Source organism: Equus asinus, chromosome 11, assembly GCF_041296235.1.
Source record: "Equus asinus isolate D_3611 breed Donkey chromosome 11, EquAss-T2T_v2, whole genome shotgun sequence".
Classification (NCBI taxonomy): domain Eukaryota; kingdom Metazoa; phylum Chordata; class Mammalia; order Perissodactyla; family Equidae; genus Equus; species Equus asinus.
In genome coordinates this window covers 26,549,130-26,566,860 of record NC_091800.1, presented here as the reverse complement: position 1 = coordinate 26,566,860, position 17,731 = coordinate 26,549,130, and the positions used below count along the sequence as shown (strand labels likewise).

The 17,731-nt window shown below is 39.3% G+C and overlaps 2 protein-coding genes across 27 annotated transcripts in view; one reads left to right on the top strand and one right to left on the bottom strand.

The window, feature by feature from the left end:
* Positions 1-8,634, top strand: part of RB1 (RB transcriptional corepressor 1) — a 155,184-nt gene extending 146,550 nt beyond the window's left edge. For 2 of the 4 annotated variants that reach the window (XM_044777159.2, XM_044777158.2), the window contains exons 24-27: positions 900-930; positions 3,694-3,836; positions 4,364-4,407; positions 6,726-8,634. In XM_044777159.2, the coding sequence (XP_044633094.1) occupies positions 900-930; positions 3,694-3,836; positions 4,364-4,407; positions 6,726-6,799 (292 nt within the window). In that variant the 3' untranslated portion in view covers positions 6,800-8,634. Of the gene's footprint in view, positions 1-899; positions 931-3,344; positions 3,482-3,693; positions 3,837-4,363; positions 4,408-6,706 lie in introns of those variants that run through there. The other 2 variants (XM_070520658.1, XM_070520657.1) reach the window with 2 other exon arrangements.
* A 4,255-nt stretch (positions 8,635-12,889) lies between these two features.
* The window catches only part of RCBTB2 (RCC1 and BTB domain containing protein 2), a 41,429-nt gene continuing 36,587 nt past the window's right edge, over positions 12,890-17,731 (bottom strand). For all 23 annotated transcript variants that reach the window (XM_014838921.3, XM_014838927.3, XM_014838922.3 and 20 more), the window contains one exon: positions 12,890-14,185. In XM_014838921.3, the coding sequence (XP_014694407.1) occupies positions 14,045-14,185 (141 nt within the window). In that variant the 3' untranslated portion in view covers positions 12,890-14,044. The remainder of the gene's footprint in view (positions 14,186-17,731) is intronic.

Here is a 17,731-nt window from a genome sequence, read left to right as displayed (position 1 = left end):
TATAAGATGATGGCCACTTATCAAGGAATTGGAGGAGAATAAAATCTATATATCTACTAATTCCATGCACATATGATCAAATCTTTGTTATGTCAGGCTAATGCTGCTCTTTAGCTGACTGTCATATACATAAGTTACATGGTTCAAACAAATCAATAGAGGTGTCTGATTCTAGGGTATATGATAAACAGCCTTTACTGTATATCCATATAGATCCTAATTAGAATTCTCATTATTGGAGCTGGCCCCATGGCCAAGTAGTTAAGTTTGCATGTTCCGCTTTGGCATCCTCGGGTTCGCCAGTTCACATCCTGGCACGGACATGGCACCGCTCATCAAACCATGCTGTGGTGGCATCCCACGTAAAAGAACCCCCCTATGGTTGGGGTATACAACTGTGTGCTGGGGCTTTGGGGAGAAAAAAGAAGAGGAAGATTGGCAACAGATGTTCGCTCAGGGCTAATCTTCCTCACCAAAAAATATATATATATATATTCTTATTATTACTTAATACAGTAAGTTTTTGCCAAATGTAACTTGAATTTTTAAAGAGAAAATGTAAAAGAAATTTTAATTGATTTACCCATTGATTTATGAAGAATTAAGTAGGGGTAAATTTAAAATGTTCTTTTATCCTCTTTAAATGTGGACATTGGCAAAATAGGTTCTTGCAGATATGTAGTTCTTGGCTTTAAAAATCTAAGAGTCCAGCTGAGTGTATGATTAGTCTGGCACTGTTAGAATAAGCCCCCAATGAGTATAATTTGTCAGTGATTCTGGGGGTAGAGGAGACCTTTGATTTGGTATTTCTGATAGTTGAGAGTGATGTGTGCATGTTTATCTCTGCACAGTTGTATTTGATAGTCATTACTAATTTGTATTTTATCTTAACTTGACAGAATCTTAGTATCAATTGGTGAATCATTTGGGGTGAGTATATTTTCTTTCTATGAAATACAATGGCATGTACTATAACTATAAAAGAAATTGAAGATTTCTATAATTTGAATTTATAAATGCTATTATTATTCAAATACCTCATCCAGGTACATTGCATAGAATTTAGAAGACAGATATATACATTAAGATTTATTTTCAAATCAGATTTAATTTCAGGTCGTCCTCATAATTGGTGAATATCAAAGCTGTACAGTCATGCATGCCTTAACGACAGGGATATGTTCTGAGAAGTGCATATGGACTGCATATATGATGGTGGGCCCATAAGATTAGTACCATATCTGGGTGTGTTGTAGGCCATACTATCCAGGTTTGTGTAAGTACACCCTTTGATGTTCGCCCAGTGACGAAACCGCCTAACGATGCATTTCTCAGAACATATCCCTGTCGTTAAGCCATGTGACTGTACATATATATGTGTGTGTGTATATATACATTCATGTATATACATACAAAAATATGTATGTATTCACTAATTATGAATATGATTTGAAATAAGATACTCCAAAATATAACCACCACCATCTGAATGTCAGCAGCCAGTCCCTACCTACTGGTCTTCTCCTTCTGTACATGTACATACTTTTGCTTGTCCTTCCTCTGAGACTTCTTGGACATTCTTTCTCTGGCAAATTGATTAGGAATTGGTTACATGAGACTCTGCCCCAGGGTAAGTGGCAGGGCATGTGGATGTCTTTGTTCCAGAGGGCTCTGAGGGAAATCTCAGCTTTGAAATAGGTGTTCTCGGCTGGGAACCTACTGCTCCACTGGGCCTTCCACTAACAGAACTAATTCAACAGTCCTGTACCAGTGTGCATTATTGTTAATCATGTTCACCACCCCCACCCCTCCTGCCTACATTAGTTATTTACTGCTGCATAACAAATCACCCCCAAGCTTAGTAACTTAAAACAAACATTGTAAAATCTCAGTTTCTGTGGGTCAGTAATCCAGGCACGGCTTAGCTGGGTCCAGGGCCTCCCCTCCCAAGGCTGCCATCAACGTGTCAGCTGGGGCTGCAGTTATCTCAAGACTCAGTTGGAGGAGGATCTCTTGCAAACTCATTCCTGTGACTGTTGCCTGATCCTTGATGGCTAGCAGCCCAGGCTGTCAGTTCCTTGCCACTTGGGCCTCTTCATCTGGCTATTCACTACTCAACACAGCAGCTTGCTTCCCCCAGAACGAGGACTCTGAGAGAGGGGAGGTGGGAAAGAGGGAGATAATAAGCAATATGAAAGTCATGGTCTTCTTGTAACTAATACTAGACGTGACGTTCCATCACTTTTGCCATACCATTTTTCTCAGAAACAAGACAGCACTAGGTCCAACCCGCACTCAAGGAGAAGGGGATTACACAAGGATGTAAATAGTAGGAAGTGGGGATTAGTGAGAACCATTCTAAAGTCTGCCTACCACTTCCCCAAATGAAATAACTACAGAGACATAATAGTTTGTATGCTAAAAGACCAACTGTTAAAATACCTTAAATAGTAAATGCTGTGACGTGGAGCTCAAGATAGGCTGCAGCTGTCAGACTTCCCAAAGTAGATGTGGGACCACATAAGTAAGCTTGGACCTGGATAGGTATAGAGTAGTGCTCTTTAAACTTTTCTGCTTGCCATACTTTAAAAAGAATTGACAAAATGTTATACGTACTTCTGCATTTTAAAGCTGATAACTAATAATCTTATACATTTAACAGGTGCACAGGATTTAGTTTCTATCATATTATATATGTGCTCCAAATATATTTTCCATCAAACCTGTTTTTGCATTTTATTTTTAAAAAACTAGCTCATTTAATTTTTGGAAAATAAAGCATAATTAGCCAAGCTAATCCTCACTGTCATATCAATCAGTCAAATCAGACTTAATTTCTATGAGAAAGTCTGACTTTATCTTTTAGTTCAAACGAACGTGTTCCTGTACATCCCCAAGATAATCACCTCACTCTGGTTCTAAAATAGATAAGAAATAGAATTTTTGCATGTGGTGTCCCTTGGATAAAATAAGGTGGCATGCCCTCTTTGGTATTTCTCAAAGTAAAGCTTCCTTTACTTTGCTACGACAGGATTCTCCCTCAGGAGATACATGTTTCAAATCATCTCCAATAATACTGAATGGATTCAAATTCTTACATCTTTTCAATATTTGATTTTTTATTTAAAAAACTATGAATTAGCATTTTGACAAATATTATATCAATGATGGTTTAAAATATATTAACTATATGACTTGTCAACATACTACCCATAAAGTGAGTCCAAAATTATTATTCAGTGGACATTTCACCTCTTTATAAATTCTTGTGGCATTCTTGCTGGTTATATAATGCCCTCAAAAAAAAGAAAAGGTCAAAAACAAGGTTCCAGAAAGCTGTTCGAGCTCTACATGCTTCTGAGAAGTAGCCCTGGTTTGTGTGGGAGTGACTTCCAAAAATGAGGAACCAGGACTTTCAGAGTAGTAGTCAGAGTTGTTGGAGGAAGAGCCTCATGGGAAGAGACAAGATGATTTAAAAAGAGTGAGTATTTAATTGAGGTAGAGCTACTCAGAGTACAGTCACTATGATTTTGAGATTTTTCATATCTCTTATTTGGTCCAATAAAGCAGAAAATTAAATTGCAGGTATTACCTCTGCCTGATTTTTGACACACTCCAAACTGCAGCTAAGGGATGCTAACTACAAAATGCTGGCATGTAATGATGTAAAATAAAGAATTCTGTAATTTGTAGACTTCTGAGAAGTTCCAGAAAATAAATCAGATGGTGTGTAACAGCGACCGTGTGCTCAAAAGAAGTGCTGAAGGAAGCAACCCTCCTAAACCACTGAAGAAACTGCGCTTTGATATCGAAGGGTCTGACGAAGCAGATGGAAGGTAGGAGCAGTTTAGAGTGTTTCTCAGTAGCCTAGCTGGTCATCAGAGCATCCAGGGTGCCAGTCTGCTCCTGACTTCCACCAATCCCTTTCCTGCCAATTTTATTTGGAAATTGTGAGGATTGCTCAAAATAAGGTATGTGATGCATCCCAAAGTTAAAAGCATCATATACATTCATGTACTCTCTACTGAAAATAATTGAAAATATCAGATGTTTAAAAGCTGATTACTTTTTTACAAAGCTATTGACAAAAGTTACTAGTTTTGATTAACATTAGATTTTAAAATGCTTACTCTTGAAAAATATTAACTACTATGTTTTATAAGAACCACTGAAAAAATATATAGGATCATAAATTTGTCACATTTATATTTTAAATGGTTTGTTTATAAACCTTTGAAATTAAAAGCTACTTATTAAAATAAGAGCATAAAATAAGTCATTGAAAGCACCATAATTATTGGAAATTTGAGTTTTCCATTTATACCTATATGTATGAAATATTTTGTATTTTTTTAATCTGCAGTAAACATCTCCCAGGGGAGTTTAAACAGAAACTGGCAGAAATGAGTAAGTACTTATCAGTTCACCTTATGTAAATGAAACAGTTGTTTACATTGCAAAAAGCCTTTTCATGTTATCAAAGAATAAATACATATAATTCCTTCAATTAGTGGACTTGCTTATGCATTTAAAATATAGTTCAATCAAGAATGCATTATATATTTGGGGTTGGCCCAGTAGCGTAGTGGTTAAGTTTGCACGCTCTGCTTCAGTGGCCTGGGGTGTGTGGGTTCGGACCTGCACACCGTTCATCAGGCCGTGCTATGGCCACGTCCCACATACAAAATAGAGGAGGATGGGTGCAGATGTTAGCTTCCTCAAGCAAAGAGAGGAAGATTGGCAACGGATGTTAGCTCAAGGCCAATCTTCCTCCCCCCACCACAAAAAAAAGAATGTATTATTTTCCTACAAACATTTGTGGTTTAAATGTATGATACAAAGTGAAGATCATCTTTACCGTTTCTAAAATCTTTTGCGCAGGAAGACTAAGAAGTGAAACTACATCTTCAACAGCAACGGGCTGTGGTTAGAAAATATTTTAGGACAGCAGAACTATAATGAGGAACTCTTTAAAGAGTGTTGGATGTAGGGAAGGGTTTTATAGACTTAGCATATATGAACATCATCACCCTTCTGCTATTATGGAACTTTCCTAATTTGGAAGTTTTCAAACTTAATTTCAAACAAAAGTTTTCTGTTACTACAAATCAGAATTTTGGTGAACACCAGATCATTTTCCAAGTTATATAGAGGACATAAATTTGGGATGTTAAAGCAAATGGAATTCTATCCTAAGCTGCCTTGAGACTGTAAAAGATTAACCCATGTATGGTAGAGGAAAGCACAGTAAGAAAAAGATAAACGTACTAACTGCTGCTGGGTTGTCTTAGAGAGGGAGCCATGACAGTGAGTGTGACATTTCTTGATAATCTGGTCCCAGATCCATCAACAAGAACAAGAGCTGGTACTTAGAAAGAAGACAAATATTTAGCATACTGTAAGTATTAAAACTAACATTGCTGGGTCATAGGACATATCAATTAAAACAATACCAATTATAATGTGACTTTCTGGCTTTCTCTCAACTCATCTCTGTAGATACTAACTTTGAAATATCAAGTATTTAAAAGAATGCTTTTGATTTTTTAAATCATTTTTTCTATGTGTATTATTTTGCAGAATACAGTTAAAATTAAATATACCAAAAGTTTAAATTTTGGGGTTATAAACGAATCTCCTTTGGAGCTACATCACCTCTTATACTCCTATTTTAACTTTCAAATAGTTGTGGCTTTTCCTCCCGGTACATGAAAATAGACATGAAGCTTGTAACGAAAATCAGACCTTGAAAACACGTGGAAGCATTTGGGAACCCACAAATATGCATTTTAAAAGGAGAAGAAAGCCGTAAAATCATGTATATTTTCTTGGAGAAGAGTTTAATTGATGTAGTTGGTACATTTTCCATTAGCACTTAGCTGTGCCCGTGAATTCCCTCTGTCAGACTGAAGTTCAGGGCCTTTGTGCAGCTGGAAGATTGGGAAGCAGCAGAAGTTTTAACCTGTAAGGCTAAGGAGTTCTCCAGGCTGCTCTTAACAGCTTTCCTCGAAGGATTGCATTCAGAAAAGATCATCACACTAGATTTCTTAGAGTGAAGGACCAGAGGGGGAGACTTAGAATTACTCTTTTCTTTCTTTTCCAAGTGTAAATTTTTTGTGCCTCTTTACGAAGAGCCCCATCCACTAAAGTCAAGTTAAGAATTTTTAAATAATTAAGAGTTCTGTTTTTGTCTGTGTTATAATTATGTACTTTTAAAAGTCCATGTCCAAATTAAATGAGCTATGAGCTGATGCCCGTGCAGTACCTACAAGGCATCTCTGAGCGCAGAGGAATCCCTAGCTTTATGAAGAGTACCACTCACTTCACCAGATCCTTCTGGGCCAGCCCAGAACTCTGCTCTGCTCAAGTGCCAAACTCAACCTCTTCATCTCTAGAACAGGATCTACAAAGTTGGGTATACCTGGAAGGGTGTAAGACCACCTTTTGGGGTACATGAAGAAAATATTAAAATGTCTATTTATTTTTACCTCATCTATTTTTAATGTCTGAGGTATGTGTGTTTTATAATTTATACACAAATGTACATATGTGCATATTTGGGTGGTACATGCCTGGAAAAAAATTTAGTGGTAGGGATATATGATAAAAAATTTGGAAACCACTGAGCTCCATCAGTTTTGCCATGAGCATAACCTATATGGCAGCCTTTTGCCAACTTACCTAGTACCATCAGTGCCATTAAAAGTTCTTTATCCTTCTTCCAGCTTCTACCCGAACACGAATGCAAAAGCAGAAGATGAATGATAGCATGGATACCTCAAACAGGGAAGAAAAGTGAGGATCTCATGACCTTGCTTGGCACTGTATTCACCTCTGGCCTCGCCATTTCTCACAGATCTGACTCTAGAACTTGTCCAGGTTCTGTTTATGGCCACATTTCTTTAGCTCTTTTTTGTGGATGTGAAGTGTGCAGATGCACGTTGAGTATTTGTACAGGCAATTCCTAAGCCACTTGCAATGTTGTAGTCAATAGAATATACATTGTTATTATACGAGATTGAAAATCTTGTTTAAATCCTTCCATTTAAAAAATTGTAACAGATGTTTCCATTTCCAAAGTGTAATTGCTCTGCTTTACAAATGGTGAGGATGCCCCGGGAGTGGGGGTCCTAACAACCCATGCCTGTCTGAGTACTTTGTCTTCTCTTGTGGCATATGTGTGATGTTTGCTATTATTTTTATTAATTTATATTTATATATTTTTTTAATTTAACATGAACACCCTTAGAAAATGTGTCTTGTCTTCCAAAGGCAATTTGGCTCACCGTCCCCTATTTACCCAGATGACCCTGAACTCTTCTGCTAAAACAGATATTAGAAACTAGAAAAAAATTACTAATTTTTACATATTAGATTTTAGTTTACTAATGGAATCTGATGTACTGTGTGCTTGTTTTATAAACTTTAGCTTTTAAATACAAGCAGAAAGCAAAGTATAAACATGATATTGTCATACTACTGATACAGATTTCATACCTCAGGACTTGTAAGAATTTATTGATTCTTTTTTTCATCCAACTCATGCTTTAAAATGAGGGTTATTAATAGTACTCTTGGTTTTTGTACCATTTAAATCACTGAGTTCATAAAGTACCCATCTAGTCCTTGGAAAAAAAAGTATTTGGCTAGCGCTTTGCTGTAGAGGACCCTAACACAGTATATCCCAAGTGCACTTTCTAATGTTTCTGGGTCCTGAAGAATCAAGACACAAAGTAATTTTACTCCATAAACAGACTGTTAACTATAGGAGCCTTAATTTTTTTTTCTTCACGATTTGTTTAATTGCATCTCAGCAATTATTCTGCCCTCCTAAATTTGGGAAGGGGTGTTTTCTCTGGAATGGTGCATGTCTTCCATGTATCTTTTGAACTGGCAATTGTCTGTCTTTTATTTTTTTTAAGTCAGTATGGTCTAACACTGGCACCTTCAAAGCCACATTGTTTCTAGTCCAAAATTGCAAGTAATCAAAGGTCTTTGGGTTAGGCGTTAATGTTTCTATCTGATTTTGTGCAGAAGCTTCAAATTTAGAATAGCTATATTAGAAAAAACAGGCACTCCCCCCCCCCCCAACCCCGGCACCTAAAGGTGTATTTAAACTGTGTTGTGTGATTAACTTATTTAGAGATGGTATAATTTAAAATAGGTGGTATTTAAGGTAGCATCAACCAGCTTTTAGGAAAATCACTTTGTCTAAACTCAGAGTTCTTTTTAAAAAGAAATCTGGTCTTATTTGTTAGAAAACGAAAGTTTATATTGTGCTCAATTAAGTTTCAAACTTATTTTTTTGACAGTTATCTTGATAACAAAGGCACTAGAAAGCTTTACCCCATTTCCTCATTAATTTTTGCATGAATATTATACAAATCAGTTAGCTTTTAGATCAAGGGCTTGCCATATTTCTGGGTCTTTTGCTAACAAGTTCACATTAGAATTAGTGCCAGAATTTTAGGAACTTCAGAGATCGTGTATTGAGATTTCTCAAAAAAGGCTTCAGATATTGCTTCATTGCTTTTTTATATTGGTTAAAACTGTACATTTGAAATTGCTATGTTACTATTTTTTACAATTAATAGTTTGTCTATTTTAAAATAAATTAGTTATTAAGAGTCTTAATGGTCTGATGTGGTCTTTGTATTAAGTGTACTAATGTGCCCTGCTGTGTCTACATTCTCTCCCAGTATCTCATCCCTTCTTAGTCTTTAATGGGCTTAATATGCTGATGATTCCCAAATGTATTTCTCCAGCCCTGACCTCTTCATGGAGGTCAAAGCTTTCATAGCCAATAAAACTCTTGCTTCTTACTCCTCCCCCTTCCCAGCTTCTCAAAATACAAACCAGAATCCAACAAACAAAAATACCTTGTTTCTACCCTAGTATTTCCCCATTTTATTAAACAGTTGCTTAAGCCAAAAACCTCGTCTATTAACTCTTGTCTGGACCACTGTTAAAGTCTTCTAACTGGTCTCCATGTTCCTTCTCTTTCCTCTTTACCTTTCAATTCCATAAAAATGATCCCTTTAAAATGTAACCTGATTCCCAGTGTGACTCTTCGTGCAGTATTTACACTCCTCATGGCCTGTTCATCAGCCCCTACCTACTTCTCCATCCTCATCTCGTGCTCCTTTCTCTTACTCACTACGCTTTAGCCACACTGACCTGTTCTCTTATAGTACAAAGCCTATCCCTACCTTGGGCTTTTATATTTGCTGTTCCTTCTCTCAGTGCTCTTCCCCCAGAATTTTGCATGGCTGGTTCCTTCCTGTCTTTCAGGGCTTAGCTCAGAGGCCTTTCTTGACCACCTTACTAAAATCCTTACTCTGTACTGTGTCAGTCTCCTTCAGAAGTGTAACAGCATTTATCACCAGACAAAATTGCCTTATTTGACTTGTCTATTGCCTATCTACCCACCCCTGCATCAGCCTGACTGGTCTTCTTTACTACTATAGCTCTAAAACCCATGTATTTCCAAGTATGCGGAAACAGGTAATATTCTCTTCCTCTTTTAAAAAACGATGTACTGAGTACCTATGATATTCCAGGCAGAGTTCTAAATGTGAGCGATACATCAATGAATAAATAAAACTGAGATCCCCATCTCTGTGGAACTTACATTCTACTTCTAGTTTTGGGGAAAGAGAGCAAGCGAATAAATAAATGAATCTATAGTATGTCCAATTGTCTGAAGTACTGTGGAGAAAAACAGAGCAGGGAGGATAGGAATGCTGGCAGGGAGAGGAGTTGTCGAATTTAAAACAGGTGGTCAGGGAAAGAGTTGCTGAGGTGCTATTTGAGCAAAGCCCTGAAGGAGGTGAGGGGGTGAGCCAAACGTCCACAGGGGCAAAACATCAGGAAAAGCCATGCTCGGAGGGGGGCTATGCCTGGTGTGTGTGAGGAACAATGAGCAGTCATAGTAAAATGGAGAGTTGTAAGAGGAGGACTGGGGAGCAAGTCTCTCTCTTCATCTAATACAAAGTTTATGTTAAAGGCCTTTCCTCTCAGTAGACTTTATATATATTATAAGTCCACAATCCTTTATCTGCTATTCTGAAATCCAAAAAGCTTTAAAAACCAAGTGGTTGTGTGTGTTTGGTGCCAAAGTCATATGGCATAGAGCTATTTAGAGCCTTTATCCCACTCAGTGGGAATATTCTGGATTCACTACAAAAATATTAATACATTGGTTTTGGGGCTCCAACCTAGCCCTGCTTGAGTATGATGTGTTATGTGGTATATGTACCATATTATCATACTAAACTCCAAAAAAGTGGAGGCACATCTGGTACTAAGGGTTTCAGATAAGGGATTCAGATAGGGGATTAAGTTGAAGTAATATGATTTCTCAAAACAGGGTGGACAGTGAAATTCTCTTCTTCTGGAACAGCAGCATGTCTGTTCCTGAAGGAAGAAAGGCAAATAAAGAGGTGAGAGCAGGAAAAGCAGCAGGCAGACCTCAGGGGACTGTGTTCATGTCGGATGAGGATCTTACATGAAATGTAGTCTCTTGGGTCAAGGCAAAATCAAGCAGCTTTTAAGACACTACAGTTTTTTAGTTTGGATGGTAGAAAACTGTTCACTTCTGGAGATTAATTTAGTATTCCAGTACTTAATGTTCTTTATAATAAAAGGGACAAGTTCAAATTCATATTTTTATTTTTCATTACAGCTTGCTGGTGCAAATGGTGGTTCGGAGGGGGTGGGCGGGGACCTACATACTAGTTCTGTTACCATCTGGATTATTTCATAGAAACTTGCCTGTAGAAGCATATTCTTGTTCCTCATTTTTGGGCCAGTGTACACAGCGTTGGGAAGGATTCATTCAGTAGAATTTTCCTTCAGTCTAAATAGATATTTTACAGAACCACCTAAAATCTGGCCTCTAGAAACAGTAAATTTCTACCACATATAATAGAGCTTCTTATATGGAAATACGTTGTGGTAACGCTGTGTAATGTGTGAATGGGATTAAAACAAGCTCTTTTAATATGAAACTGAGATAGTCATCTATTTTATTTTCATAAATCCTTTTTTGTGTGCATTATTTTGGGACTATACTTATTGACATATATGATAATGACAATTTAATATGAAAGTTAAATTTATTCCACAGATCAAAATCAGTTACTTTCTGAATAGAAAACGTTATGATTTTAACTGAATTTAGTGAGAGAAAAATCAGTATAGTTTATGTTTTTATGCTTTTGCAAAGAGTGAATTCAAAATAACAGTAAGGTATGTTTCGTTTCTCTTGACAATTCTCCGAACACATTTGTTATAATGATCGCATGGGTGAGGGCTGACAAGATAGACAAGAGCATGTAGTTTGTAGTTGCCTCCTTTTCATTATCACTGGTCAAGAATTCTCTCTCTCAATAAAATTCACCAACTTATGGTCCAGAATGACTGGCAATTTCTTCAGGTCTCAGCTAAAGAACGTTAACCTTTAGTTTTAAAAAAGCTTTAAGCGGTATCTTCACAAACCTCTATCAGCAGATGAGGATGCTACTTTATTCCTGTAAAATCTTAACCTTTCTCTGTGTAAGTAAGGATAAAATTATATTGGAAGCACTAAAACACAAGTTCTCTGTGTGAGCAGAGAGGAAATAAAAGGATAGAAAATCTGAGATGAACTTACGTAAAGGAAAGGATCCATTCATTTCTGCTGTAGTGTCGTTATGAACACATATGTTTTCTCCCACATGTCCCTAACTGAACAGCAGGGTTTCTGAGACTCTACACACACTCATCTGTTAGAAAGAAATGAAGGGAATAAAGTGTTGCTCTCCTTCACACCCGTGTCGATGGCAAACCTGTCCTCCAAGACCAGAGAGAAAGCGTGTTTTTTCAGAGATGTTTCCACTTGGCTCGTCCATCGTCTCGCCGGGTCTAAAATTAGCCCTTCCTCATTGTTTGGAGTCTCAGGTTTTAAGGGTTGATAAACCAGTGATTCTCCTCCTTGGCTCAACATCAAAATTACTTGTGGAGTTTTTACAAATGCTGAATTAGAATCTTTGAGTCTCTATTTTGTAAAAGTTTCATAGATTATTCTGTTGTACCCAGAGATAAGCAGCATTGAGCTACATAGCAGTGCAGGCCGACACATAACAAAGCTTAGAGAGGAAATCTGGAGAAAATGCACCCGGCCTTCTCCGTAACTGGGACTCTGGCAGTGTGGCTCTTGATCCGTTGTGGAGTTTGGTAAAGGGTAGTCCATTTTCATCCCTAAATAAACTTATCTGTTCCCTTTGAATGTTCCAATGTTTACACAAAATGAGTTCATATAAGAAGAAAGCATCAAGGAGCTTCAAAAGACCGGTCAGAAATAGGCAAGAAAGAGGAAGAGAAGGTTTTAGAAGACTCTGTGAAGACGTAAAGGCTTTGGTTGGTTACAGCCAGCAGAGGCGGGTGAGGAGGAAAAGTCAGAAATAAAAACGGTCCTTGTCTAACTGTGAGAATCGGTAGCTAATCCCCAGGCCTGAATGTTTCTTTGCTGGATAAAATAGCAGATCTACCAAAAAATGAAAACAAACGGTGGTATAAGGCTAACTTTTAAAATAACAACTGAAAGACTATATAGTTCCAAAAATAGGCTTCTGACTTAGCCCTAGAGCATCCAGACTCCCGTGCCTGCCAGATGAGGTCCGCAAACCCAGACACACAAAGGATTCGAGCTGACCTCACCAATGAAGCAGCAATGCGAACAGGAATTAAGCTGTTTATGAACCATTTAGGTTTTAGGTGGGCTTTGCTGTGATACCTTATCTGAGTAACTGCTTTAAAAAACAAGCTTCTATCAAATGGATTTATGCATATGTGAGAGACATAAGGTTGACAAAGTTTTACTGCTTCATAGGGATTAAAAAAGCACACATTTGTTCTATTATCTACAAAGAAGCACTTTATTATCAAATAGTTCAGCATCAGAACAAGGTTTCTAATTCCAAAAGTGTTTTCTTTCCATAATACCCTATTGTGAAATACACAGAAGCATCGGACTCTACATCCTACATCCCGTTCCAGTTTCTCCTTTGCAGTTGGGTAACTTGTTTTGATTTCAAAAGTACAAATTTATCTCATTCTTGTTGATGGTGTCCATGAAATACAAGTATTAATTCCTTTTCAGCTACTATTTCACAAGTATACTGTGCCAGGTATACAGACCTGTTTTTAGTGACATAAAAGGCAACTACAAGAAAAACACAATCATTTTTACTCACATAGGCAAAATCTCTCAACACAAAAGCAAAGGACATTATGCAATTATGTAAGGCAGACGAGCCCAGAAATAACACTCCTTCAAAGACAGTACTTCATAGTCGATAATCCCATAGGAGAAATTAATGACTCAGAGTAAACAGAAAATTAAAATTAGCCCTTGGACCTTTGACAATTTAACTGCCAAAGCCTTTTGTGAATTCTAACGAATGCTCTAAATTAGCCACTATTTCTCAGAGTGATGGACCAGAGGAATACAAACCCCAAGAGTTATAGGCTGTTTTAAATGTGTTTTTGTTCAAGTTATTCCTTCATCCAGTATCCCACAGATAAAGCTGTTCTGGGGGCGTACTTACGATTTATAATCAATCAATTAACTGAGTGCCGACTGTATGCAAGGCACGGTGCTAGATGCTGATGAGGCGGGAGTGACCATTCCTGGCTGGTCAGGCTGTCCACGTGCTATCAGCCTGCTGAATAATGGAAGGCTTGGCCAGAAGAGCATATACTTATACCAATGTGCCAACAGTATCCAGCTTAAGTGACTTGAAAGAGGAAAAGGTAAATATAATAAAGACGTTTTAATTTTTTTCCTTTAAGCTTAGCCCCATCTGATCAGAGTGCTGAATGCCTTCTATGTAAACTGCATTTCGGCAAATGGGGAAGACTGACCACCATCCTCCTTTTGACAGAACGGAAGTATTCAGCCAAATGAAGCTCATCATAAATACTACTAATTAAAGAGAAGTTATTCTCTGACTTTTGCAGAGAAAGTGGATACAGGCTAAAACTTCTTTCCTGCAGGTGAGGATCAATTTTTAAAGGCTCCCACTCTGCTTGCTTTGCTGATGAAGTTCTTCATGAGATCATGGTCCATCTCCGCAAAGCCTGCAGTCTGTGTTACCATAGTCAAATGGTTTATGCAAAACCTGAAGCAGAATTCTTCTAAATCCTAAGAACAAAAAAAATGGTTTAACAAATTTGTATATCCCAATGCAAGGCAACATAGCATGAAAAGTCCTAAAACACGCAGGCAAGGCAAAAGGATTTGATAGTCACGAGGAAGAAACATTGGTATGGCAATACTTAAATACTTATAAAACTATACAGCTAATATGAATGTATGCTGGTAAAAATTTAACACAGAGGAAAACATCCAAGTTCCTCCACACCGACCAATGCAAAGAATCTGACTTTTTTGTCCCAGCAAAAGGCACCTATGTGTATGAATTATCTTTTTCTAGTGACCGGATTTGTATTGTTCATTCCACTTTCAGTACTGGTTAAAAGTACTATACTCCTCTTTTATATTCCCCTGGAGGCTTGAATCTTCCTACCTGTAAAGAGTTTGTGAGAAGATTCAGCCATAAACAGTACTGACACTGGGAAACTGCTTCTCTGAAGTCACTCACAGGCCGCCGCTCTTTGTCCTTGACAAGATGACAGAGGATGGGATGGGCGGATGTCACAACCCACACACACCTTCAAGAACCTTAACTGGGAAAGCGCTTTGAGGGAATCATGACTTTCTCTCTGCTAAGAACTGCAAAGACCCACGTTTTCTGGCTTCCTGTAACGTACTCTGGGCCACAGAGGAATCCTGTAGTGGTTCTCTTGACTCGATATGTAAATCTGAGAATCAGAATGAAGGTGGGCGGATGCTTTTTTGGCCCCAGGGAAATGACAGCTAAAGTGAGGCCAGCCTGGGGAGACTCTGCTGTGCCTCAGACCCGGGGCCACGCTGCCATCCTGACCCAGGACAGGGTGCTGCCAGGTGGTGGTTATAAAGCTCCCTCTCTATGTCACTGAAGGTAACTTATAAAAATGATGCCCAAAATAATCTCCAAGCAATTATATATGCCCATTGCACACTATAATCTTTTCTTCTTTAGACACTTACAAATTATAGCAAATGCTGAAGATGAAAAGACAGAAAAATTAGCAATACTGATTGCTATGCCAACGTACACACAAATCCACAGTACATTTTAAGTAAAGAAACAAACTACATGAGGAAAACCTATTTATTTCATCCCTGAACACAGCTTGGGCGGGCTGCTGGGGCAGTATGACAACTCAGTCCCAGGTCAGCCCTAAGTGACAGAACAGGCAAAAGTCCACACCCCCACCTGCTATCGTAGCATGTGACATACATAAAAATGTGTTTCACTAACACATGCTGAATATACCATCAGCCATTTAAAAGTATGGGCTCTCGCTTAAATTTACAGAAATCACACGTTTGCCTACAGCACATAGAAGTGAAACAAGACAGAGATACAGCCTCTCTGCCTGAATTTGCCAGAGGAATGGAGACATTCACACCCACGCCACCCACATTAAAGCATGAATGTCTGCAGTTAGGTGGTTAGGCAGGAGGAAGCCTTACAGATCTGGACAGCTTCAGTAAAACTGTTCACCAGCGGGAGAACAAAAGGACCAGGAGAAGTCATCACTTGGATCCCCCCTCCTTTACTTTTCTAGAATGGGAACTCCCATAATAATTAAAGACGGACAAGAACTGGAAACAGTTCCTGTGATTCTAAGAATTCAATAAATCTGGGTGTAGAGTGATATTTGGTTACAATGGAATTCTCTCCATATAAAACAAGGCCCCCATGATTTTTCAGAAGAGTTGTACTTCTCCTTTAAATGCTACTACTTTAGAGCTTCCTGTTTAAAGTTGGGCCCTTAGTTCTGTCCTGCAATCCAACTACATTTCCCTAGTTCATTCCTTCTCTTCTCCCACGTGATTCTCGTACCTTCTCCCGTTAAACTCCAATACCTCCTCCCTCATCCTCACGCTACGCTAAGTTTACCCCCCCCCTTCACTGAGAAAAGAGCACTCAGAAGAGACCCCCCAAGCTCTGACACCATAGGCCCCGCCTGCCCACACAGATGCCTGGAGACTCCATCTTCTTTCCTGTAGCTCTGCATGAGCGGGCCAGGACCTGATCTAAGGCCAGGCCCCGCTTTTTCACTAGATCCCAGTGGCTCCCACCTCCTCAAGGACACCACTCTAGCAACTGTCCCTGCATCAGCAGCTTATTCCCCGTGACTGGATCATCTGCTCAGCCTACAAACATGCTTCAAGCTCCTTCATCTTAACAAAGTAAATATATTTTTACCTCATATGCCCCTTCAATCATCACCAGTTCTGTTTCTCTTTCTATCTTTATAGTGAAATTACCAGAAGTTGTTGTCTATATTCCCCGTCTCCAATCCCTCTACTTCCATTCTCCAGTCAGGCTGTTACCCCCATCACTCTGTTGACACTGCTGCCCGGGTCACCCATGGCGTCCTCACCGCCAATCCCACGGTTAGTCCTCAGTGCGCACCCTGACCGAGCAGCAGCATCTGGCGCGGTGCATGACCTCTTCCTTCTGACACACTCTCCTCACCAGCTTCTAGGACACAGTCTCCTGGCTTTTCTCTTCCTTCCCTGCTGGCTCCTTTGCTGGTGTCTCTTTATCTCCTTAACCTCTAAACAGTGAGTGTGCAGACTTACTCCTCACATCTGCCTGTCTCCTGTCAGGCTCACAGCTGTAAATGCACTTCTCGCCTACACTGGTGACCTTCCCCTGAACTCCAGGCTTGTTTATCCAACTTGCCTATTAAGCATTTTCATTTGGATGTTTCATAGACATCACAAACTTAACATATTCAAAATCAAATTTCTGTGTTTCCTAAAAACTGCTGCTCCTCTCGATCTTCCCTATTTCAGTGAATGATCATTTCATCCTTTCAGCTGGTCAGGCCAAAAACTGTGGAGTCATCCTAAATTGTCATCTTTTTTTCCCTTATCCCACATCCAACCCATTAGCAAATCCTGTTGGCTCTACCTTCAAAATGTATTCAAAATCCAGCCACTTTTCACTATCCCCACAGCTAGTAACATGGACCAATCCACCATGATCACTTACTGGATGATACAGCCTACCTAGCAACCCCTCACCCTCACACTGGTCTCAACACAGCAGGCAGATTATCTCCAAATGTCAGTCACATCGTGCCTGCTCCTCTCCGCACCCTCTAATGACTCACTCATCTTAGAACTCAGATGCCTTCCACTTGCCCCTTGGGCTCTGCAGGCCCGGCCTCCCTCCACACACACCCGTCCTCGTCCTCACGCACCATCTCTGACCTCACCTACTGCGCTCCTGCTGCCCTCTACTCCACCCATGCCCACCTTGCTGTCCCACATCAGCGCCTTTCCCTTGCTCCTCCCTTAGCTGCAGTGTTCTCCCCCACTTGGCTTCAGAGCTCCTTCCAGCCCCTTCAAGGCCTTTTGCTCGTTGCCTTCGCAGTGCTACCTTCCTTCCCTGTATTTCAAACGTTAACTTTCATCTCAGCCTGGCACTCCCCATGCTTCCCGACCTTTTTTCCATATCACTCATCACCATCCTACATAGTATATACTGTGTTCATCTATTTCCTGCCCATCTCCCCTCACCAGGAAGTTCCACGGGGGCAGAGATTTTGGTGTGCTCTGTTCACA